Source organism: Garra rufa, chromosome 9, assembly GCF_049309525.1.
Source record: "Garra rufa chromosome 9, GarRuf1.0, whole genome shotgun sequence".
NCBI classification, from domain to species: domain Eukaryota; kingdom Metazoa; phylum Chordata; class Actinopteri; order Cypriniformes; family Cyprinidae; genus Garra; species Garra rufa.
The window spans coordinates 37,559,521-37,584,546 of NC_133369.1; the positions used below are offsets into that span (position 1 = coordinate 37,559,521).

At 36.6% G+C, this 25,026-nt stretch overlaps 1 protein-coding gene across 1 annotated transcript; it reads left to right on the forward strand.

The window, feature by feature from the left end:
* kel (Kell metallo-endopeptidase (Kell blood group)) lies at positions 1 to 22,213 on the forward strand. The gene is made up of 18 exons (XM_073847850.1): positions 1 to 27; positions 4,543 to 4,717; positions 4,801 to 5,118; positions 9,422 to 9,549; positions 9,666 to 9,824; positions 10,165 to 10,236; positions 10,335 to 10,523; positions 12,606 to 12,766; positions 12,857 to 12,974; positions 13,081 to 13,173; positions 13,275 to 13,373; positions 13,456 to 13,533; positions 13,636 to 13,739; positions 15,900 to 15,989; positions 16,544 to 16,611; positions 16,698 to 16,858; positions 21,264 to 21,353; positions 21,432 to 22,213. The coding sequence occupies exons 1-18, from the start codon at positions 1 to 3 to the stop codon at positions 21,594 to 21,596; spliced, it is 2,295 nt and encodes a 764-aa protein (XP_073703951.1). The 3' UTR covers positions 21,597 to 22,213.
* The last annotated feature ends 2,813 nt before the right edge of the window (positions 22,214 to 25,026 follow it).

Genomic DNA, 25,026 nt, shown 5'->3' on the forward strand with positions numbered 1-25,026 from the left:
ATGGATGAAAACCCAGCTGTTCATCAGGTGAGGCTTTTAAGATATACCTTTTTTTTTTTTTCATTTTTGGTCTTTTGACATTTTTAATAGCCTGATAGGACAGTGGTTGTCACAGGAAATGACAGAAGAAGGTGGGATGGGTAAGGAAACATCACAAGCCAGATTCAAACTCAGCTTACCTAATGAGCACCACCAAGGACTTTTAACATTGCTGTAGAGTTTTTGCCTAAATTATACATTTCTTAAAGTTTTGTAGTATATAATATATGGGTGGCATGGTGTAGTTTAGACTTCCAGTTGAATGTCTACTAGTCATCAACATTGTGCCCTTAATCAAAGCACTTACCCTAAGGTTACTGCAAAAAGGGAAGTTCACAATGCTGTTAAATTTGTTTCAGTGTACAGTTAAAGTAAATATCAATTAGCTGAACTATTTTAGACACTTTGTCTTGTTCCATTCATGTAATAAACACATGTCCGCTGCTGAGGTGTGGGCTGTGACTAATTTCATAGACAATGCAGACGAAATTACAATTTAAAATCAATCAGAACTACAGAAATGTATTGTAATTTTTAATTCAAATAAAACTTCATATTATGAGAAGGCTAATTTCTATGACCTTTATGTCCTCGTAGTGAAATTAGCTTCCTCCAATCTGAAAAAACAAGAAAAAAAGAACCGAAAACAACAGTGAGGAATCGATACTTGGAATTGAATCTCATAGATTCCAGAACTAGAAAAAAATTCCAAAATTTCAGAATCGAACAACCCTACCATTTAGTGCCATTATCAACTGTGCTGAATGACCTGAGAGAACTTACATTTTTATATTGCTGTAATATTGTTGTAAAGCTCATCTGGTTGCTTGATCTATTGTTTTGTACATTCTAAGAGACCAAAATCAAATCACTGAAGGTGCTTCTTAAATTAATAAGGGTGCTCTAACCTTATACCTATATATATTATATTGCCAAAAGTATTGGGACACCCCGTTATAACGAACAGGTTTGACTACTGTAGTAATTTCCATGGGTACAAATTCTAATGTTTAGCCATATTGTGTTCTTCTAATTTTATAGCAACAGCTTTCACAGGACCCTTTTCTATTCTAACATGACAATGCCTCTGTGCAGGCACGTGCACAGGTAGGGCTCAACCTGTGCAGAGCACATGCCCTTTTTGTAATTACACTGGGAAGTGCCCTATTTTTTGGGGAGTTTTTTTTTTTTAAATAAATCAATGCTATTGGTAACCCTTTACGCCTGTTTGTCTTTTTAAAAAATATTTAACCAATTAAAGGCATTAAAAAGCGCATCTCTTAGAATAGCTCAAACTGTCAGTCAAACTTCACAACTCCGCCCCCTGAGCGCAGCGAACTTACGTTACAGCACATCAGTCAGAGTCATAGAGCAGAAGCAGATGAACGTCTTCGTCTTATAACGGTAAAATATCTTGTTGTTTGAATAAGTGCAACGTTGTCTTTATGAAATAAACACTAGTATGTCTATAAAGGTTCATACAATGCATCACCACACCGGTGTGATGTTGACGTAATGTGAAGTCGTCGTTTTAATGATGGACAAATTGCACACATTCGCTGGTCAAAAACCCGCGGTGTAACTGCATTTGAGTTTGACACAAAGCAACCGTGATCCTTGTCAGCTAGGTAAAATATATTATACGAAATTTCTACTTTGATTTTAAGGCTATCTGCTGAAAAGTTAGTTATACTAATTAAATATAATATAAGAATATTATCGTGTTATTTTTTTGGTGGTGGAGGGGTTCGTGGCAAGGTTAATTTAGTTTTGCTTTTTAAAATTCGTTTTTATTTTGATATAGTTTTCAAATTTGCAATTAATTTTTAATTTAGTTTCTATTTTGTGAACACATTTCTATTTAGTTTTTATTTCAGTTTTAGTTTTAGTTTTTTCAAACAGAGATCAGATTTCCTCCCAATTCTAAACTAAGCAAACTAATGTGACAAAATATTAATTGCTGCAGTATATTTAAAAGTGTTTAATTCATTTGAATGAATTATTAATCATTTAATGCATAATATTTGTATTTAAATATATTTAATACACCAATTTATAATATTAAATTTATGAAAAAAGTTTGAATGAATAAATGACTTGCTCACAAATACATTACTGGATGAATCTGCGTTTTTGAATCAGTCTCAGATACATTTTTTAACAGTTACTTGTTTTAAAAGTAAAGGTTTGAATCTCTATCCTTTAAAGATTAATCAGCTCTAGTATATTGGTTGATCGCTTGTGTTACATTAAAAAAATGCCTAAAACTGATGCAGTAGCCTAGATTTAAAGCAGGTGCTGTTCAGGTCGCTGTCTTTATTTTTCTGCCATGGGGTGAGAACGTAATTATTACAAAAACGATTATTTATATTTGATAATTATTATTTTATTTCAGTTAGTTTTTCAATCAAAGCTGTTAGTTTCATTTCGTTCTAGTTTTTCATTTATTTTTACGTTTTTATTTTATTTCAGTTTACGAAAATGTTTTCTGATCAATAGTTTTAGTCTCAGTTTTAGTTTTCGTTTACGAAAAATAATCTTGGTTTGTGGAGGGGTTGGGGGGTGCCCTTTTTTCAGTTTCAGCACATGCCCCTCAAAAGGTCTGTGCACGGCCCTGCCTCTGTGTATAAGGCAAGGTTTAAAAAGAAATGATTGATTCAGTCAGTGTGGAAGAACTTGACTGGTCTGCAGAAAGCAAAGTCCTAATCCCAGCTGAACACTGACTTTAAATGCAGACTTTGGGCCAAAATCTCATCACCAAAAACCATGACTTGTAACTATGGGTACAATCATTTTTGACACCTCTTAGAAGCACACAATTTCCTAGAATATCATTATATGCTTAAACATAAAGATTTATACTCATGGAAATGACTAATTAGGTCAAACCTGTTCATTTATAATTACTAAAAAGCTGTCACTTATTTTAGTTAATCACAATCTCACAGAGATATGTTGTAATCAATTAAGTTCGAATCTCTCTTATTTACATCGCATCTAAGTTGTTATAATGAGATGATTATGAATTACCTCAACAAGAACTCTGGCGATTTGAACGGTGAGTGGATTTCTAACAGATATGTGCATGATTGGCTATATTGCTCAACACAGCAAAAACACGTTGAAACAGAAACCAGAGCGCAAACCATAACACACTGGATAGTTTGCTAAATCTGCAATTTAATGACATTATTACATTTTTAAGTGAGGGTGCTATTGATTCTCTAGCACCCTCGTAGAACCGGACATGTTTTGAAGGAGTATTTCTTTTCTTTAGAACGCCCTCGTGAACAGCGTTGTGCTTTGGTGAACGTGAGTTTGAATCTTGGTTATCCTTTCCTTTCGTGCTAAACCTCCAGTCAGCTCTCCAACTACCATGTAAGCGATACCCTACGGAAATTAACTATGGTTTATTGGAATAAAAGTGTAGAAACCAGTGTTGGGAAAAGTTAGTAACAATATTGCGTTACTCCCTAAAAAGTAACTATTAAATTACTTAGTTACTTTTTATGGAAAGTAATGTTACTTTTGCATTACTTTTTAAATCTGGGCAGGGTTTGCTTGTTTGTTTTTAATATAAAAAGATCTATTTTTGGCAAACGTAAAAGCCCTTTCACAACAAAAGCCTCAACAGTCTTTAGCAATAAATTTTTTTTTCAGTTCATCTTAAGTAGTTTTGCTTATTAGTATGGTTAAATTGGATCGTCGAAGGTCAGCCCAAAGACACTGGTTAATATATTGAAATAGTGCAGGTTTGCGTCATATTCTGAGTTGCATTTCACTTTTTTTTGTTCATTTTGAGAAATACTAAATCATTTTTGTGAGAGAGATGAATGAATGCATGTTCACATTTATGTAACAACTTACCCCCGATTTCTCTCAACATGGGGACAGGAAAGCATTCAATCAATAAACAGGAAAACAAAGCAACTGGCGTTACTTATTTGAAAAAGCAACTCAGATATTTTCTTGTAAAGTAAAAAGTAATGTGTTACTTTACTAGTCACTTGAAAAAAAAGTAATCCACAATTTTACTACAAATATTATGGTTAAGCAATGGTTAGTGTAGCAAAACCACAGGTAATCTGTTTTTAGTTCATTTTTATGGTTCATTTTTGTAAGGGTGAAAAAAAAAGATAATATCAAATCAAAATTTTATGTCCCTGAGTTTATTTATTTAATGAAAAGTTGTATGTTAGCAGGGAAATGTACATTTTCTCTTAAAACAGCAAAGACACCAAAGCAAATTTCCGTACTGCAATGTTTAATAAAACATTTGTGTTTCATCATTTTCATTGTTCTTTAGTGAACATTCCTTGGACTCGCTGTCATTGTGGTTGGATGTTTGACTGCCAGAGTAATTTTAGTCCATCATAAAGTCTATGAGTTATGCATTCGTTCTTTTCCCAGCCGCGCTTTTAAATGGACATTTCCGTACAACACTTCCATCTCAATAAAACATAAAGAGTGAGTGAGTCATTTGTTAACCTTATATCCCTACAGGAAATGGTCACAACGCCAGAGGAACAGCCTCAACCAAATCCAGTGGGTTGCAACAAGTACCGCAGGCTCCTATTGGTTGTTTTTTCCTTCTCTCTCTTCGCAGCTGTGTTAGGTTTGGGGGTCTATTCCCACCTGCAAAAGACTGCAGATCCCTGGACATCAAAGTGGAAATCAGGTACACACCTAGGAACTTGGGTTTTATTCTGGTACAGTGTTTTTAATGGTAATAGTTGTGCTAATTTCTCTCTCTTGTTCCAGCTGCTCCTCCTTGCCTTTTCCCGGCCTGTCAAAGAGCATCAGAGCATTTTTCTGGTGCCATGGATCCCTTTTCTCGCCCTTGTGACTACTTCCTGTTTGCCTGTGGGACAGGTGGATATTCCGCCAGCGAGGGGAGACACAGAGTTAAAGGGCTCTCCAATGAAGACAATGGAGAACTGGACAAAAAAAGGGATGTGAGAACAGGAGGACTAGTGAGGATGAGAAAAGAGACAAATGTTCAAGAAAACATTGATGGACGGCTAGTCAAATTTCCAGACAGGAAGACTGCTTTACTAAAAACTATTAAGGAAATATTAGGTTAGTGAAATTCCACTGTGTGTATTTTGTAGATGAAATGGAACAAATGACGCATAGTGTCTTCAGTTGCCATATCTTCTATCTGTCTAGCTTTGTGAGCCCAAGCTGGTTTGCTGGTCTTCCAATTGGTCAGACTGGTCTGTTGGTTAGTTTTTAAGAGGTTTGGGGCACTTTTGCATTGTAACAAAAGTAGCAACAGATCTTTTCTTCCATATTGTAATAAACATTTGCGCAAAATGGATTAGTGAGAAAGAAAAAATGTTGGGTGGAACTTGATTCTGTCTATTGGATGTTGATGGAGGAGGAAGATCTGAATGTAAGCTAGCAGTTGATTGCAAGAAAGTTTAAGTAGACTAAATGTTTGGAGAAAACCAGAGAGAAATCTGTTATTTCACTGGAAGAGTAATGACATTTTGATTAAAAATGTCAATAATGTGATTACAATAATGAAATATAGCTGCAAGCAGTGATTATCAAGGTTCAAGCGCTTTAAGGCATTTAAGCAAATATGAAAAATACATTATTTAGCAAGCCTGTAACCACCTAAATCAATGATTTAAAAAAAAAAATACAAATTTTTTTACCTGGCAAATCCAGGTAATTTACCATAGAAATATGTTGATTTTTAAGATTGTAGACCCATGTAAAGGTATGGGAGGAGATTTTTTTAAAATAATGTCAAATATTTAAAAAAACGGTAGTGGTTTGCACATTTTCTGCAATTTGAGGTCATTTACCGTAGATATACAGTGTTTCTGAAGTCTTTTTAACTATTATAGCACCACCTATGGTCCAATCTCCATAAAACATTGCATGCATGCTTAAAATCACCTGTCGCATGTGCTCACCTAGTTTCGTGTTTTGAGTTTTCGTTTAGGCTTCATAGGCTTTTGGATATATCCGAACAGGCCCCTTTTCTTCAACCCTGTTATAGCTTCTCAAAAGGGAACATTTAAACATTTTTTGATAAATATTGACCTAGAGAGTCCAGAGAATTGTACTTTATTGTTTTTTTGAGTAAAAAAACCTAGGACTATATCGAAACTGCAGGGTGTTTTTTTTTTTTTTTACATTCTTTTGATCATTTAACAAACAATTTGACTGACAGCAGTGGTTCTAAGAAGCAACGTTCGATGGGAAGATCTAGTGTATATGTGAATATATGAATATTTTCTGCAATTTGAGGTCATTTACCATAGTCTTTTTATTTGTTACAGCGCCACCTATGGTCTGATCTCCATAAAACATTGCATGCTTGTTTAGAATTACCTGTTGCATGTGCTCACCAAGTTTCATAAAATTTGAGTTTTCATTTAGGCTTCATAGGCTTTGGGGTATATTTGAACCGCCCCATTTTTTAAACTATCCCGTTATAGCTTCCCAAAGAGTAAATTTCAGCATTTTTTATAATTATTGACTAGAGAGTCCAGAGAATTGTACTGTATGTTTTGTTTTTTTCCAGAAAAACCTAGAAATAGTTTGCAAAAGAAGTTTTCTTTTTTCTATCATTTAACAGCAGTGATTCTTAGAGGCAAAGTTTTTCAGAATGAGGAGGTCTATCATATGATACAAATATTGTGTGTATGTGATATTGCCCCAAGTGGCCGATTTCTTTCAAATTTCTCACAGACCTTTAGGGCTGTGAGTCAAACAGGCCCACTCAGTTTCGTTTCGGTCAACCTCCGTTAACCTTGTCTAATAGGTTCTCAAATTTCATTGGCCAATGTCGGCCATGTTGTTTGTAATACACAAATGTGACCATGGACCACAAAACCAGTTAACAAAGGGTCAATTTTTTAAAATTGAGATTTATACATCATTTCAATTGGTTCGGCAAAGATATCTCAATCCATTTAAAAGTTATAGCCATTTTAGTAAAAGCGGCACTGTCACTTTTGAACGTTTTGGCGTCCTTTTGCAACAGCGAGTTGAAGGTTTTACTTTCTCTTTTTTTTTAATTATTGATATTTACTCTCAAGATAATATTCCTGATGAATTTCCCTGTGTTTTGTTCAGCGTGACCCAAGGATTGGTGTGATGAATGGTTAAGGAGTTATGAGCAATTTCACACTTTTGATCACTGTAGCGTCCCCGTCAGGACATTTGGGGTGAGCTTTGGTGGTGTTGTAGACGGTGTGAGTACTACCATCCCTCCAAGTTTCAAGTCTCTATGACTTACAGTTTGTTCTGCCCGATCAGTTTTAAGTGGAGATTGGTGATCCTTGGTCATTCTAATATTTAAAATAGGGTTTTAGTGCTACATGCTTGAACCCCTAATAATTACAAAAAAATATATAAAAATAATAAAAAAGAAACATGCTTGGATGACTTATTCACAATAAGATCAATAAGATGCATTTAGAAAATACACATAGGGTGAATGTCCGGTAACTTAAGCCAACTGAAGACCAGCTAAAACCAGCAAACTAGCTTTGGTGGGTTTAAGCTACAGTATGTTACAAAAGTGAGTACACCCCTCACATTTCAGCAACCATTTTAGTATATCTTCTCAAGGGACAATACTATAAAAATAATACTTATACTTATATTTTAGAGTAGTCAATGTGCAGCTTGTATAGCAGTATAGATTTATTGTCCCCTGAAAATAACTCAACATAAAGCCATTATTATCAAAATAGCTGGCAACAAAAGTGAGTACACCCTAAGTGAACTTGTCCAAAGTGTCAATATATTGTGTTGGCACCAATGTTATCTGGCACTGCCTTAATCATCCTGGCCATGGAACTGACCAGAGCTGCACACTCCTCTTCCACTCCTCACGGAGCTGCTGGATGTTAGACACATGGTGCTTCTCCACCTTATGCTTAAGGATGCCCCACAGGTGCTTAATAGGGTTCAGGTCTGGAAACATACTTGGCCACCTTATCACCTTCACCTTCAGCTTCCTCAGCAAGGCAGTTGTCATCTTGGTGGTGGTGTGTTTGGGATCGTTATCATGTTTCTAACCTAGTTTCTGGAGGGAAGGCATCATGTTCTGCTTCAGAATGTACAGTACATAATGGAATCCATGTTTCCCTCAATAAACTGCAGCTCCCCAGTACCAGCAGCACTCATGCAGCCCCAGACCATGATGCTACCACCACCATGCTTGACTGTAGGAAAGATAAAATTTTCTTGGTACTCCTCACCAGGGCATCGCCACACATGCTGGACACCATCTGAGCCAAACAAGTTTATCTTCTAGTCTCATCAGACCACAGGACATTGTTCCAGTAATTCATGCAAACTGTTTGCAGGCTTTCTTGCGAGCCAGCTTCAGATGAGGCTTCCTTCTAGAATGACGCCTATGCAAACCGACTTGTTGCAGTGTGCGGCGTATGGTCTGAGCACTGACAAGCTGACCTTCCACTTCTGCAACCTTTAAAGCAATGCTGGCAGCACTCATACATCTGTTTTTGAAGCCAGGTTCTGCACCTGAGGCACAGAATGAGTGCTCAACTTTGTTGATCGACCCTTGCAAGGCCTGTTCCTAATGGAACCCGTCTTGAAAAACCTCTGTATGACCCTGACCACTGTAGTGTAACTAAGTTCCAGAGTGTTACTGAACCTCTAATAGCTTTGACCATCTTTGTGGAGAGCAACAACTCTAATTCTCAAATCCTCAGACAGATCTTTGCCATAAGATGCCATGTTGAACATTCAGTGATCAGTATGAGAGAATTGTACTTAAAGAACCTAATTTTAACTGCTCTAATACAAGATAAACAACTTAGTATGATCCTGTTAAGCAGACAAAAACATGATGAATAGGGCATGTGGCTTTGCATGGTTATACAACATACTGCTGTTATTACTTAAGGTGTACTCCCTTTTGTTGCCAGCTATTTTGACAATAATGGCTGTATGTTGAGTTATTTTCAGAGGGCAGTAAATCTATACTGCTATACAAGCTACACATTGACTACTCTAAAATATAGCCAAGTTTTATTTCTATAGTATTGTCCCTTGAGAAGATATACTAAAATGGTTGCTGAAATGTGAGGGGTGTGCTCACTTTTGTGAGATACTGTATCTATTGTTTGATCTAGTTTTCTATCAGTCTATATATCACTGTATTGGTCTATGTGTCTATCATTCTATCTATTGTTTGTTCTGCTGTTGTTTCTCTCTGTCCAAGGTGTCAACAAATTGTTCTTAAGCAACTTTCTTTTTTAGTTAATACTTAGGTTTGCCTCTGATGAAGCACAAAATTATTCAGTAGTCATTTATGGTAATTAATTGTATAAAACACAATCTTGAATCGTCTTTGAATTTTCAATTTTTATAATCCCTGTGTGATCAGAGGCTCCTGAGGAGGGTGTTTCTATTAATGCAGCAGAACAAAAAGCAAAGAAATACTTCAAGACCTGCATGGATGCAGAATCCCCAGAGAAAGTGGGTTCAAAACCCTTCCTCACACTACTCCAGAAGGTACACACTTCTTAGGATAAAGTAAACTGTAAAAAAAAAAAATACTTACATCGCAACATGTATTTTGCTCCAGTGTTCTTTATCTTTTGATTCACTCTCTGTCTTGGTGTGTGTAGTTAGGTGGCTGGGCAGTATCAAATGGATGGAATCGGACAGATTTTAACAGTACCCTCGCCCTGCTGATGGGCCAGTACTCCACATTTCCTTTCTTCAATGTGTATGTAGGATCAGACCCTGGTGAAGAGCAAAGGGGTTCAAATCAACACTACATACAGGTGATTACTGATAAAGGTAGAATAAGCAATTAGTATCATGATTTACAGTTTATTTCCACCGCAGAACAAAAAATACAACTTACAATTTTGTCTCTTTTTTTGCAGCTACAATATCTTACATAATATGTCATTCTGAGTGTATACCATTCTGAAGTTTTTCCCAGGGAAAAGCCTGAATTGTTAGATTAAAAGGTTTTTTCTTTCACGGGGAACTAATTTTGATTACGTTTTCATCCTTGAGGCATTTTATTGAGCAGTGATTTGTATTACGCCCCTGTGTGCATTAATCCCGAATATTTTGTTTTTTTGTTGGTTAAAATGTCCATGTACATTTCCATAGATTGATGAGCCTCATTTCCAATTCCCTATTGACTGGAATAGCAAGACACAGAAATCCAAAGCTAGTACTCGGGTGGGTAATTTTTATTCAGCTTATCACCAGATTTCACACATGATATTCTTTGATATTTTGGTAACTTCTCTTTTGTTGACTCTGTTCCTCTTTCTCAGTATTTGCGTCCATTCTACATGTCATGTGGCCAGTACTTGGTTCTCTTGGGTGTTCCCTCCAATGAAACCACTCAGCACTGCGGTCTTTACATATCTCTATCCACAACTCTGGCTCTGTTTACAGCCCCTCTCCGCTACCGACTCAGTCAGAATTTACTCTACCACAGAATTACCATCCAAGATCTACAGGTCTGTGTGTAAATCTGATTCCCTCTGTGACATATGTGAACCTGGACCACAAAACCAGTCTTAAGTGGCAGGGGTATATTTGTAGCAATAGGCAAAAATAAATTTTTCTTTTATGCCAAAAATCATTAGGATATTAAGGATTTTTTTTTTTTTTTGCACCCTCAGATTCCAGATTTTCAAGTAGTTGTATCTCGGCCAAACGTTGTCCTATCCTAACAAACCATACATAAGATTATTTATTCAGCTTTCAAATGATGTATAAATCTGAATTAAAAAATCCGACCCTTATGACTGGTTTTGTGGTCCAGAGTCCATATAAATGGGTCAATTACAAATAAGATTTTTTCACAATAAATAAAAAGGATTTTTTTTTAAATCTAGTTTAAAACACACTTAGTGTGTGCCACATTCTTAGAAGTATATATTTTTAAAGAAAAGTTTCAATTTAATTATACAATGTGGTGTAACTATTTTTCTTATTTTTATCTTTTTTATTTAATATTTTAAAAATATTTTTTGAAAACTATTTTATTACTATTTTAACTGTTATAAATTATTTACTTGTAAATATATTAATACAAATTTTGCAGTATCATATGACAGTACAACTCTAAACTTGCTGTGTCATGAAAAGGTCAAAGGTCAAATCATGTTCTACAATGTTTTATCATGCAATTCTCAGAAAAAATTCACAGAATTGCAAGATGTAAATCACAATTGCAGAAAAAAAAGTCACAGTTACCTTTTTAAATTTTTTATTATGTCGTGAAAACCTTGACGTACAACTAACCTTGCTGTGTCATGAAACCGTTAAATCATGTGATATTTTAGTGTTACAGTCATATGATGTTGACCTTTCATATTATTGGCCGTTTATGTTGTTCTGCATATTTCTGCATGTTGACAGTGTAATTTAAGTATTATTATTTATTTTATTTAATATTTTGAATTATATTTTATTTTATATTTTCAATTTCAATTTTAATTTTAGTTTATGGTTACATTTTTATGTGCTTTTTTCTTTAAAGGATAAATTTTTATGGCTTTTCATTTTTTTTTAGTTAACAATAACAACACTAGAACACATGATTTTGTTGGCTGCACCACATGAGTTTGTATCTTGCAATTCTGACTTTTTTCCCTCACAATTGCAATCTCACAATTCAGAAAAAAAAGTTTGTATCATGCAATTCTCAGAAAAAAATTCACAGAATTGCAAGATGTAAATCACAATTGCGAGACAAAAAAAGGTAATACGTTTTTTTTTTTCCAAATAACTAATAAATCTTTCTCTTCAAGAATTCCATTATTTTATTGGATTTTTTTTTTCCATTATGACAACAGGAGAATTATGAAAGCCTATTTCGGCCACTAAATTAAAAAATAAAAGGTTATTGCAACTTTTTTCTCAAAATTGTGAGATATAAACTTGGAAATGCAAATTATAAAGTCAGAATGGTGAGATATAAGCTTGCAAATGTGTTACAAAGTCAGAATTGTGAGATATAAGCTTGCAAATGTGTTATAAAGTCAGAATTGTGAGATATAAACTCAAAAATGTGAGTTATAAAGTCAGAATTGCGTGATATAAACTCATAATTCCGACTTACTTGCAATTGCGAGTTTGTATCTCGCAATTCTGGCTTTTTTTCTCACAATTGCAAGTTTTTATCTCACAATTCGGAGAAAAAAAGTCAGAATTGCGAGTTTGTATCACGCAATTCTCAGAAAAAAAATTCTGAGATGTAAATCACAACTGCGAGAAAAAAAGTCAGAATTGTGAAATAAAAAGTCACGATTAAAAAAAAAAAAGTCAGTGGTAGAAACGGGCTTCCATAGTGATTTAAAAAATGACGTTTTTAAAAAATAAATACAATTTACAATTAAATAAATAAAATTAATTTTAATTCAAAATTTAATTTAATTCAAAATATGCATCACAGAAGATGTGCATTCAAGTTATTGTCTAAATAAATAGCATTTTAAACATATATTTTAACACAATAATAGTTTTGGACAAAAATAATAATATACAGTACCTAAAATGTATGCTAATGGAATAGTTTTTCCTGTTTCTCTCAGACTCTGGCTCCAGCCATTGATTGGCTTGCTTGCCTACAAGCCACATTTCAGCCTCTTCCTATCAGCCAATCAGATCTTGTTTTAGTCCACAATATCCCTTACATTACCCACATGTCCGAGACAATCAATAAATGGCAAGTCCAGCATGAAATGATGGGCACGTAAGTCACTTTTTAGTCAAATTTTCTTAAGAAAATGTAATGGATCTTGGTTATTAACACAAATGTTTGTTTCTCCCTAAATATCTGCAGAGGTCCACTTCATACATACATGATATTTAGTCTTTTGCACACACTCATTCCTGCACTGGACTCAAGGTTCTTCCAAACAATGAGAAACTTCTCCATTGCAACTGGAGACACACAGGAGGTGGGTGTGCATTGAATAAATTACCCACAATGCCTATTTGTGTAAAGTGAAGCAATGCGGATTACATTATACAGTCTATTTTACTCATGTCTTTTGATTTTAGGAGATGCCACGCTGGTTGCGATGCGTTCAGCAGACAGAGCGAGGGTTTGATTCTTTACTCAGTCATGCTATTAGAGAAAGACATGCACAGAAAGAGGTACAGTTTGGTCGGATCTTATAAATAAAGAATTGATTATGCATTAACATGAATTAAATAAAGCAATGACACGTGCCAAATTTATTTTCTCTCTCTGCCAGGCTGAGGAGTTGATTCATGATGTTTATTCATCCCTCAAGAAGAAACTAACAGATCTGAGCTGGAGAGACAACAGATCATCAGCCTTTATTTTGAATAAGGTATGCTTTGAATCAAACGCAAATCTATGTCCAGCTGATACTGTCTATGGATTTTGTTCTGATAATCTTGTATATTTTTCAGATAAAATCTCTTAATCCAAGACTCTCCACTAAAACGAATAACCTCAGTCATACAGAACTCAACCATCTCTATGCAGAGGTAAATGAATCAAATGAAATTCATTTAATGAAGTGTAGTAAATGAAACATTTTCAGTCATTGATTCGCTCCTTCATTGCCTGTGTTTGTTTCTCTGCACTAGGTGGTTTTGAGTGAGGAGGATTTTTTCTCCAACTATCTGCAAATGCTGGTGCTGGAGAAGAAGAGCAGGAGCCGACTGCTGTCACACGGCACACAGACTGATGGGTTAGTGCTCTCAATTTAGGATTTTATCAGTGTCAAATCAAATATTTTTATAATATTTTAATCTTTAATCAATAATTCTACTATTGAGAAAATAGTAAATGTATTTACAATATATACATTACAGTTTATTATTATTTTATATTTTATATATATTGAATTGTTTTTACATAAAATAGCCTATGTATTTACAAGATACTAATTTTATATATACATATATATAAATATATATTTAATTTTAGTGACTTTTAACTTCTAAAGATTATATTTTATTTCTTAAATCATCAATAAATCTTCTTAAATTATCAATAATTCCCCTCGCTATGGAAGCCTGTTTCCGCCACTGAATAAATCTTTTTAAAAAAGGTTATTGCAAGGTTATTACATTTTTTTTTTTCTCTGAATTGTGAGACAAACTTTATAACTTATATCACACAATTCTGAGGGGGGAAAAAAGTCAGATTTGTATGTTTATATCTCGAAATTCTGACTTTATAACTCGATATAACGAGTTTGTTTCTCGCAATTCTGACTTGATAATTTGCAATTGTGAGCTTTATAGTCTATATATTGCAAATCGGACTTTATAACTCGCAATTGTGAGTTTATATCACAATTCTGAGGGAAAAAGTCAGATTTACCCGTTTATATCTTGCAATTCTGACTTTATAATTTGCAATTGTGAGTTAATATTACACAATTCTGAGGAAAAACTAAAAATTTGTGAGTTTATATCTTGCAATTCTGACTTTATAACTCGCAATTACGAGTTTATATCACGCAATTCTGAGGGAAAAAGTCAGATTTGCGAGTTTATATCTTGCAATTCTGACTTTATAACTTTTAAACTTTATAACTCATAATTGAGTTTATATATCACAATTCTGACTTAACTTGCAATTGTGAGTTTATATCACAATTCTGAGGAAAAAAGTCAGATTTGCGAGTTTATATCTCGCAATAGAGTTTTATAGTCTATATCTTGCAATTCTGACTTGATAACTTGCAATTGTGAGTTTTATAGTCTATATCTTGCAATTCTGACCGTAACTCAGAATTGTGAGTTTATATCTCGCAATTCTGACTTTATAACTCACAATTACGAGATTATATCACACAATTCTAACTTGATAACTTGCAATTGTGAGTTTATATCACAATTCTGAGAAAAAAAAGTCTGATTTACGAGTTTGTATCTCGCAATTCTGACTTAATAACTCGCTATTCTGAGTATATATATTGCAAATCGGACTTTATAACTCGCAATTGTGAGTTTATATATGACAACTCTGATTAAACTTGTGAGTTTATATCAAAACAGTCAGGTTTGCGAGTTTATATCTTGCAATTCTGACTTTATAATTCACAATTGTGAGTTTATATCACACAATTCTGAGGAAATAAAAAAGAAAGATTTGTGAGTTTATATCGTGCAATTCTGACTTTATAACTCACAATTTTGAGTTTATATCTCACAATTCAGAGAAGAATGACAGAATTGTGAGTTTGTATCACAAAGTTCTGAGAAAAAAAGTCTTGAGAATTTCAAGATCGCAATTGAGAGGAAAAAATTATGAGATAAAATGTCACAATTACCTTTTTTAATTAGTGGCGGAAATGGGCTTTTATACCTCTTCCTGAAAATCGTAATAATAATAAATGTATATAATAAGTGACACATGAAAAACTAAATGTTATTTGCAGCACAAATTATTTTATATCCATGCATGGATATATGCAATTAAGTTCACATGAACTAAATTCATATTCATATTCATATTCATATTAAACTACTTCACATTGTAGTCTCATATTTTTTTTTTTTTTTTTTTTTAGATAAGTCTTTTTTTCCCTGGGGTTATCACTATTCAGATAATAAAGCCGTGCTGTAATGGGAGTAGTGACAGATACAGTATTTTCTTCAGTATTGTGATCCACATCCCATCCAAAGAAATATAGGGCATAGACTTGAATGTAAGCTTGAGGTTGATCATAAAAAAGTGGACTAAATGATTTATTGGAAGATCGAGTTATTCAATTTTGATTTCAAACATCACAATAAGATCAATAACATGCATTTAGAAAATAATTAGGGTGAATTTACATTTGACAACAACTTGAAGTCATCATCCATTTTACATTTTTGTCTTCCCTCACCTCTAGTTTGTCCATCACTCCATCCATCTCTGGTAATGACATCATCATCCCTGTTGGAATGTTTGTGTCGCCCTTCTTCCATTCCTCATATCCCAGGTATCTAGTGACAGCATAAAGCAGAATATTTTCAGTGAAAACACTATTACATTGCAAGATATATTTGGCACCACCTATAGTCAATTAGTGGTGCTACAGTGATTGAATCATAATGAACAACATCTTTCGACCGTTTTTATGCCTCCTTTTTTGAATACACTCTTCTATTTTTATGTGCTAACGATGTAAGTTGCTTAAAGGGGTCCTATTATGCTCTTTTATTATGCTCTGTTTGAAGAAGGTCCGCCTTCTGAAAAACGAAATGTGTTGTGATTGGTTAGCAGTCCCACAGTCCTGCCACGCCCCACGCCCCTTCCCAAAACAGCAAGTTCCATGTACCACTGCGCAAGCTAGATTAAAGTGATTCTTACGTTAATATGAATATTTTCTTACAAAAGCACATCAGGTAAATTTGTAGATTTTGTTTTTTATGCCCAAACATACACACCGCACACTGTCTAAAATTCAAAAAGTAAAAAAAGCATAATAGGACCCCTTTAAATATGCATGTATGAAAAATGTTTACATAAAATGTTTACATCAATATTCTGAAGGGCACTGAATTATGGCACATTGGGATCTCTGATGGCTAAAGATCTTCTCCACCTTCTGCTCCCTGAGAGTAAGTCAGTTTGAACCTCAATCTGAATGTGCATGTGTGAATGTTTGGCTTTTTTTTAAATCACCTTCTACGTTTCTCATCACCAGTCCACACACAGGCCAACAATCCAGAGTCAGAGAGCATGTGCATATGGTCTCATTATCTGAGTGTGACCAAGGGTCCAGGACGGGTCGGCACATTCTCTCTTTCCCCTTCAAAACAGCAGGAGGTTTGGGTGCAGTACTCTGCTCTACAAGTCGCGCTGGATGTAAGCTAACTTATTCTAGTCCAGGGTAGGGGTCGACCGATATGTGTTTTTCAGGGCCGATACTGATTATTGCAGATCAAGTAGAACGCTAACCAGTGGCGGCTGGTCCATAGGGGGCGCTGGGGCGCCGCCCCCCCTCAAGTTAGCCAAGGAAGAAGACTATTAACATGTTAAAAATAAGTTTAATACATATTGCAAAATAATTACGAAATTGCATTATTTTGACATACTATTCGACTGGTAGTTATGTTAGCACCTGTAAAAAAAAAAAAATATCTAAACTGTTTTTCGTTTGTTTGTGTATGCGGGACGCCGGCCAAATGGGTGTCTATTAGGTCTGTAAATTTTTGAAACGCATGTGACTTGAGGCTGAGCTTTGATTGGCTTGTTTCAGATTGTCCTCGGGGCGCAGAGCACTGCGCCCCAGACCCTCCCACTTTAGATCTTAGCCAATCAATCTTGTTTTTATATATTTTGTCCTCATGTGATTGGACCGTTCTCGACTGTCAAATATGTGCAATATGTTTTCCGAAATGAAAGTAAATTTGATTTTATCTTTCACAAGCCGTTCAAATGAAGAAAAAAATAAATAAAAATAAACTTACGAATCATGGAGCTTGGATAGAGTTTGCTTGCTAGATGCGATGTAAGTCTTGCCTTTTATTGTTTTCATTGTTTGTTATTTCAAAGTCCTGTCACCGAAGCGTTGTGGGCAACTACACAGAAAGTAACGTTAACTGTAACAATGCAGTTTAACTCATTTGTCGGGGTACAAGCAAGGGTTTATGTAGGTGTCTTTTTTCAAGTAAATTGTGAGTGTTTATGTTAGTATTATTATAAGCACAATATTAAAATAGATATATATAATATAGTGTTCCTTCTTTAATTGGACATACAAATATATTGTGAATAGCATTATAATTACTTATTATATTGGACTATATATACATTTATGAAAATTAATTTATATGCAATGTTTTATTACAAATCAATTTATTTTCTCTGTCTTTGATATTTATCCTGTGGCTCCCTCGTGTGGATAACATTAGTATTATGGCCTTTATCTCTGAATCACATTAATAAAAATGGCTAATATTTTTTGGGATGATTACAAATGTTTAATGATTACTTTACTGATAATAAAGCCTGTATTAAAAGTGTGATTCATTTTGTGTGCGCCCCCCTAAATTTTTTTAGCACCAGCCGCCACTGACGCTAACCAATATTTTGAACTGATATACATGTCTGGTTTAAAATTAAAGGAGTAGTTCACTTTCAGAACAAAAAATTACAGATAATGTACTCACCCCCTTGTCATCCAAGATGTTCGTGTCTTTCTTTCTTCAGTCGTAAGGAAATTATGTTTTTTGAGGAAAACATTTCAGGATTTCTTTCCATATAACGGACTTCTATGGTGCCCCCGAGTTTGAACTTCCAAAATGTGTTATGACAAGGGGGTAAGTACATTATCTGTAAATTCTTGTTCTGAAAGTGAACTACTACTTTAATGTCAAAATGAACAAGGGTTCTGACAAAAACTTTCTTTCAATGCTTTTAAATTATTTTATCGGCAAATCGGCTTTGAAAATGACCGACAGCAATATCCATAAAATGTCACGTGAGAAGGAAGGATGGGTCCAAATGCAGGAAAAAAGGATCTTTAATGTAAATAACCAAACAAAACACAATTAAACAAACCAAAAGCCAACACGGCAAAATCCAACATAAACTCAAAAGAACAAAACAGGGAACACGGTCAAGGTCAGGAATCAGGAACACAGCAGACAGACAGGACGAAAGACAATGCAGCCATGAAGCAGGAGTGAAAGGTGAGAGTTTTTAAAGACCAGATAATAGTGAACAGATGTGAGTGAATCAGTGCTAATGACAAAGACAGGTGAATGCAATCAGGAAGTGCAGTGTAGGGAAGGGAAAACAGCGACCTCAGGTGGCTGAGGGAAACCCCACAGCCCAGATCATGACAGTACCCCCTCCCTACGGAACGGCTCTCAGACGTTCCATAAGTCTGGAGGGAGGAGGAACGGGGGAAGGCGAATCAGGGGGAGGGATGGCGGGCCAGGCCCGTGCAGCGGAGTCACATGAGCGGACCTCACTGCCAGAGGAACGCGAGCTGGCCTCGCCGCCAGAGGACCGTCAGCGGACGCAGCCGCCAGAGGAACGCGAGCTGGCCTCGCCGACAGAGGACCATCAGCGGACGCAGCCGCCAGAGGAACGTGAGCTGGCCTCGCCGACAGAGGAACATCAGCGGACACCGCCACCAGAGGAACGCGAGCTGGCCTCGCCGACAGAGGAACGTGAGCTGGCCTCGCCGCCAGAGGAACGTGAGCTGGCCTCGCCGCCAGAGGAACGTCAGCGGTCACCGCCGTGTCCGGAACAGAGAGAGCGGTCACCGCCGCTTCAGAAACAGAGAGAGCGGTCACCGCCGCTTCAGAAACAGAGAGAGCGGTCACAGCCGCGTCCGGAACAGAGAGAGCGGTCTCCGCCGCGTCAGGAACAGAGAGAGCGGTCACCGCCGCATCAGGAACAGAGAGAGCGGTCACCGCCGCGTCCGGAACAGAGAGAGCGGCCACAGCCGCGTCAGGAACAGAGAGAGCGGTCACCGCCGCGTCCGGAACAGCGAGAGCGGTCACCGCCGCGTCCGGAACAGCGAGAGCGGCCACAGCCGCGTCAGGAACAGCGAGAGCGGTCACCGGCGCGTCCGGAACAGAGAGAGCGGTCACCGCCGCGCCCGGAACAGCGAGAGTGGCCACCGCCGCATCAGGAACAGCGAGAGCGGTCACCGCCGCATCCGGAACAGCGAGAGCGATCACAGCCGCGTCAGGAACAGAGAGAGCGGTCACCGCCGCGTCCGGAACAGCGAGAGCGGTCACAGCCGCGTCAGGAACAGCGAGAGCGGTCACCGCCGCGTCCGGAACAGAGAGAGCGGCCACAGCCGCGTCAGGAACAGAGAGAGCGGTCACCGCCGCGTCCGGAACAGCGAGAGCGGTCACCGCCGCGTCCGGAACAGAGAGAGCGGTCACCGCCGCGTCCGGAACAGCGAGAGCGGCCACAGCCGCGTCAGGAACAGCGAGAGCGGTCACCGGCGCGTCCGGAACAGAGAGAGTGGTCACCGCCGCGTCCGGAACAGAGAGAGCGGTCACCGGCGCGTCCGGAACAGCGAGAGCGGCCACAGCCGCGTCAGGAACAGCGAGAGCGGTCACCGGCGCGTCCGGAACAGAGAGAGTGGTCACCGCCGCGCCCGGAACAGAGAGAGCGGTCACCGCCGCGTCCGGAACAGAGAGAGCGGTCACCGCCGCGTCCGGAACAGCGAGAGCGGCCACAGCCGCGTCAGGAACAGCGAGAGCGGTCACCGGCGCGTCCGGAACAGAGAGAGTGGTCACCGCCGCGCCCGGAACAGCGAGAGTGGCCACCGCCGCATCAGGAACAGCGAGAGCGGTCACCGCCGCATCCGGAACAGAGAGAGCGATCACAGCCGCGTCAGGAACAGAGAGAGCGGTCACCGCCGCGTCCGGAACAGCGAGAGTGGTCACAGCCGCGTCAGGAACAGCGAGAGCGGTCACCGCTGCGTCAGGAACAGAGAGAGCGGTCATCTCCGCCCCGGGAATCGCCGCCAGACGAGCGTCCTCCACTGCCCAACGAGTGTAGATGGCCGTCATCCACTCGGGCACAGCCGCCTCAACGACCGCCTCCACCGCCCAACGAGCGCAAATGGCCGCCGTCTCTTCGGACAACGTCACCTTCTCCCTGAAGGGCAAAAAAGAAATCCTCCCTGCTGGACCCACTGATGATGGCTGCATTTTGTCACGTGAGAAGGAAGGATGGGTCCAAATGCAGGAAAAAAGGATCTTTAATGTAAATAACCAAACAAAACACAATTAAACATAAACCAAAAGCCAACACGGCAAAATCCAACATAAACTCAAAAGAACAAAACAGGGAACACGGTCAAGGTCAGGAATCAGGAACACAGCAGACAGACAGGACGAAAGACAATGCAGCCATGAAGCAGGAGTGAAAGGTGAGAGTTTTTAAAGACCAGATAATAGTGAACAGATGTGAGTGAATTAGTGCTAATGACAAAGACAGGTGAATGCAATCAGGAAGTGCAGTGTAGGGAAGGGAAAACAGCGACCTCAGGTGGCTGAGGGAAACCCCACAGCCCAGATCATGACATAAAAATGCTTAGTCCAGGGTTTTTCAGTCTTTAGATCTACACTTTACTTTTTTCTCTCTAAACTTTTCAACAACCCCCAAAAACATTCCCTTGTGATCCCTTCACGGTCCCTGGACACATCTACAACAATACTTTTTTCATTGTTATTTAGTGATACACCCAACATTTAGCTTTATCAATGTGTTATGTTCCATATTTGTTTCTTTACAGGCTTATAAGATGAGTTTCGTGAGGCATCCAGCAGATTCATCTCTGTCAGGCCTCTCTTACATTCACCTGTTCCTCTCCTCTTTTACTAAGGTAAAGAAAATGTAAAATACAAATATGTAAGCACTCAAGCATGTGTGCTAATCAAAATGTTCAAATCATATGTTACAGGTAACATGTGACGTTGACTCCTACCATGAATTTATGCCCTTTGAACCTTCCTTCCTGGTGACAGTCCTGTGTTCGAACTCAGGCTTCTGCCCCAAACCGCTGACCTGTGTGAATAAATCTCAGAGTTATCCTCATGAGATGTGTCAGAGTCGAATGCTGCACTGAATCTGGGAGGAACTATTTTGCGCTGAGAGCTTTCAGAGCTGGTTTGGGACTGTTGAACCATTAGAGCTGCTCACTGTTTAGTTAAAAAAGGGAGGAGGTCATTCCAGAGGTCATAAAGCTTTTTATATTCACTTGTTAAGTTTTGGGTTTAGAAATGTCACATATACATACATTTAAGAATATTATCACATTTGAGACAGTACGATGAACAGTTAAAACCTGCTTGGTGGATATGTTCTCTCTTACAGCACTTTAAAAATTTACCATGCTTTTACTATTAGTATTGAATTTGGAGGGAAATGTAGATTCATACAAAATAATATCTTTGAGAATGGAGGAAATCTATTGTATTTTTTTATAATAGCATTAGCAGTATTTTTTTTATAAAGTTACACGGGTTTACATGTTGTTACTATAAGTACCACAGTTAAACTGGTTATTATACAAGATTTATGGTAAATTTTACCAAGGAAGAAGAGCATTTCACCGAGTAAAAGTGATTTCAGTTGTAATTCCTTAAGGATGGATAATTGTTTTAAAGTTTTAATCTCTCTATTGTAAATACAGTTTAGGGTCTGAAGTCTGAATGTATCATAAATGTCACTCTTATATTTGAAATGTATTATATTTGGATGAAACATAAAAAAGTATTTTTTGCATGTGTGCTTTTTGGTCTGTAGTCATGAAATTTCCTACATATAACATACTATTTATTTAATGCTGTAGTGTAAACTTCAATGATTATGTATATGAAGTTTAACAATATATAAATATCTTAAACTTAAAGCCAAAAAAAATATTAGGCCTAAATAAAAACTTTTGTTATTTCAAGCAATTTCTGTTAGAAAATGGCCAAATCCAAGTATTTTTTTATTTGTGTTTATAAATTATATATTATTGTTTTATAATAACGTGTAGCTTCATGTATTTCAAAACTAAATTATGTATATTATACGTAAAGACAATAATGAGTCAATTTACACCAGAAAACAGATATTTCATTAGGCTATATTTATATATATCACAATCTCTATTTTGATATAAAGTAAAAAAAAAAAATAACTAACAAATACAACTAACAATTAAAACATGACAACAATAAAAAAATCGTTATCGGTTATCTTTTTTTTTGCAAATACTTCATATATACATACATACATACACACAGGGCCGGCCCAAGCCTTCAGGGGGCCCTAAGCAGAATTTTATTTGGGGGCCCCTCTGTGCCACCAAAATGACTAATTATTGTCAATCCTTTATTATTCGGACACTATAAATCTATATGTTTTTACTCTTGCTATGATCTTTAATTGTAACAGTAGCAAACCCACAGGAGTAGTCAGGTGTTCATTTCCACTTTAACATTCAAAGTCTTGCAGGACCAGTTGGCATACTTAATGTGGTGTACTAAAAAGTAGCAAAATAAACTAGTAGACAATGCTCTTACTGTAAACACTTTAACCACTTTAATTTATTTTTTTGCAACATGTAAAAAGTGCAATATAATCAACTACAAATAAAATAAGTAATAAAAAATATAAGGCTAACGTGAACCACTTTAATTACTTTTTGTTCAGAAAATTTTGCAACATGTAAAAAGTGCAATACAATCAACTACAAATAAAATAAATAATATAATAAATAATAAAATATAAAGCTAAATACCAAAGAACTACAAATTAGTCAAATACAAACAGGGTATTTTTATATGAAAAGACAAACTAACTCAACTTTACATTCCACCTCAATATTACTGTTATCAGTACCAAAGTTATAAAACAGAAGCTTATTTTTTTTTTATTATTAGCACCAAGTTTATGAAACAAGCTTATTTTTATTACAAAAATATAATCTAGGAAAGTTATTTTTACACAGAATGCAAAAACTTGAATCTTAATCCAGCTAAGTAATATGTTGTATTATAATATATTAATATTGCAAAGCTTAAATTTGCGGATGTTAAATAAAACATTAACTTTCTTGTTTGCCTAATTAACCAGCCAGCTAACGTTAGCTTGCAATTTAGCCTCGTTTAGTTTATACTCTTCTTTTTTTTTTACTTACCTTTATCTTGCTGTTTTTTCTCTTCCTCTGATTTATTCCATTTTCTTTTCTCTGCACCAGAAAGATATGTCTTTTTTTTGTGACATTATTAATTGTTTTGCTGCAGTGACGCTGCTTCTTCAATTTACCTCACTCAGTCATGCATCGTATGGCTGTCATACTCCAACTGTGCATGCATCCTGCAGCAGCCAGTTAAAATAATATTGCGTTGTTTTTTTTAAATTGAATAACGGATTTCATTACCAATATGATATCCATTGAAATATTGTACATATATAAATAAAAAATTAAAAAAACGATGTAATTTCATGTACTCTTGGGGGGCCCCTGGTGGCCACGGGGCCCTTAGCAGCCGCTTAGTTCGCTTATGCCTTGGGCCGGTGTTCTGAAATATTCGGTGCCTGAGATTTTCTGTGACACTGGGAGGAGCTAACATGAATATTCATTAGTTTCCTGTTTCATGTTAAAGCGCCACTAAAATTTTTAGTGCTTCTTGGACCATATAAACTGTTTTCGTTACTGTAAATTAATTTAATTTCAGCGTCGAACTAATTTAAGTTTTTTATTCCTTGAATTTTTTATTCCTTTAGATTGTTGATTTCATTCGTAGATTGTGTGCTGTAAGTTTGATTTGATATGACCTCAGGAGAAATGGCTTCATTTTAATATGTTGTATATACACTCACTGAAAATAATACTTGACATAGATATTATGCTTTTAATATGATTTAATTTAAGGACATGTTCTAACTAATGAGCCAACAGGCATTTATAGGACAGCGTTTTAGTGCCACGTAAAACAAATCTAAGATTACAAAATTAAGGTCGTAATATTTTGAGAATAAAGACAAAGTACTACGAGAATGAAGTCGAAATACTACGAGAATAAAGTCGAAATATTACAAGAATAAAGTCAAAATACTACGAGAATAAAGTCGAAATATTACAAGAATAAAGTCGAAATACAAAAATAAAGTTGAAATATTACGATAATAAAGCCGGAATATTACGAGAATAGAGTCGAAATGTTTCAAGAATTTAAATCATAGAAATTAAAGTTATAACTCAGTTAAATTTAGAGTAGGCTATAGCCTATTTTGCGCATGCAAAGGCCCGGATTGATGCCTCCGAGTGGCCGCATCATTTTACCGGGATGAGGAAGAGCCAATTTTACTGACTTGCGAAAACAGCTTAATATCAAAAATATTTTATATTTATTAACAGACTGAACAGGACCAACTTTTTATTCAGCTCATACACCCATTGGACATTCCTTTGGGGGGCGCTAGCTCTCTTATTTGACTATTTTAACTACAAATATATACACTACAAAAAAAAAATCCTTTTCTTACTTAGACTTTTTGTC

Coding starts and splice junctions, on each gene's coding strand:
- kel (XM_073847850.1), top strand. CDS start 1: ATGGATGAAAACCCAGCTGTTCATCAG. Junction 10,524..12,605: donor TTACCATCCAAGATCTACAG/GTCTGTGTGTAA, acceptor TGTTTCTCTCAG/ACTCTGGCTCCAGCCATTGA. Junction 21,354..21,431: donor TCCTCTCCTCTTTTACTAAG/GTAAAGAAAATG, acceptor CATATGTTACAG/GTAACATGTGACGTTGACTC.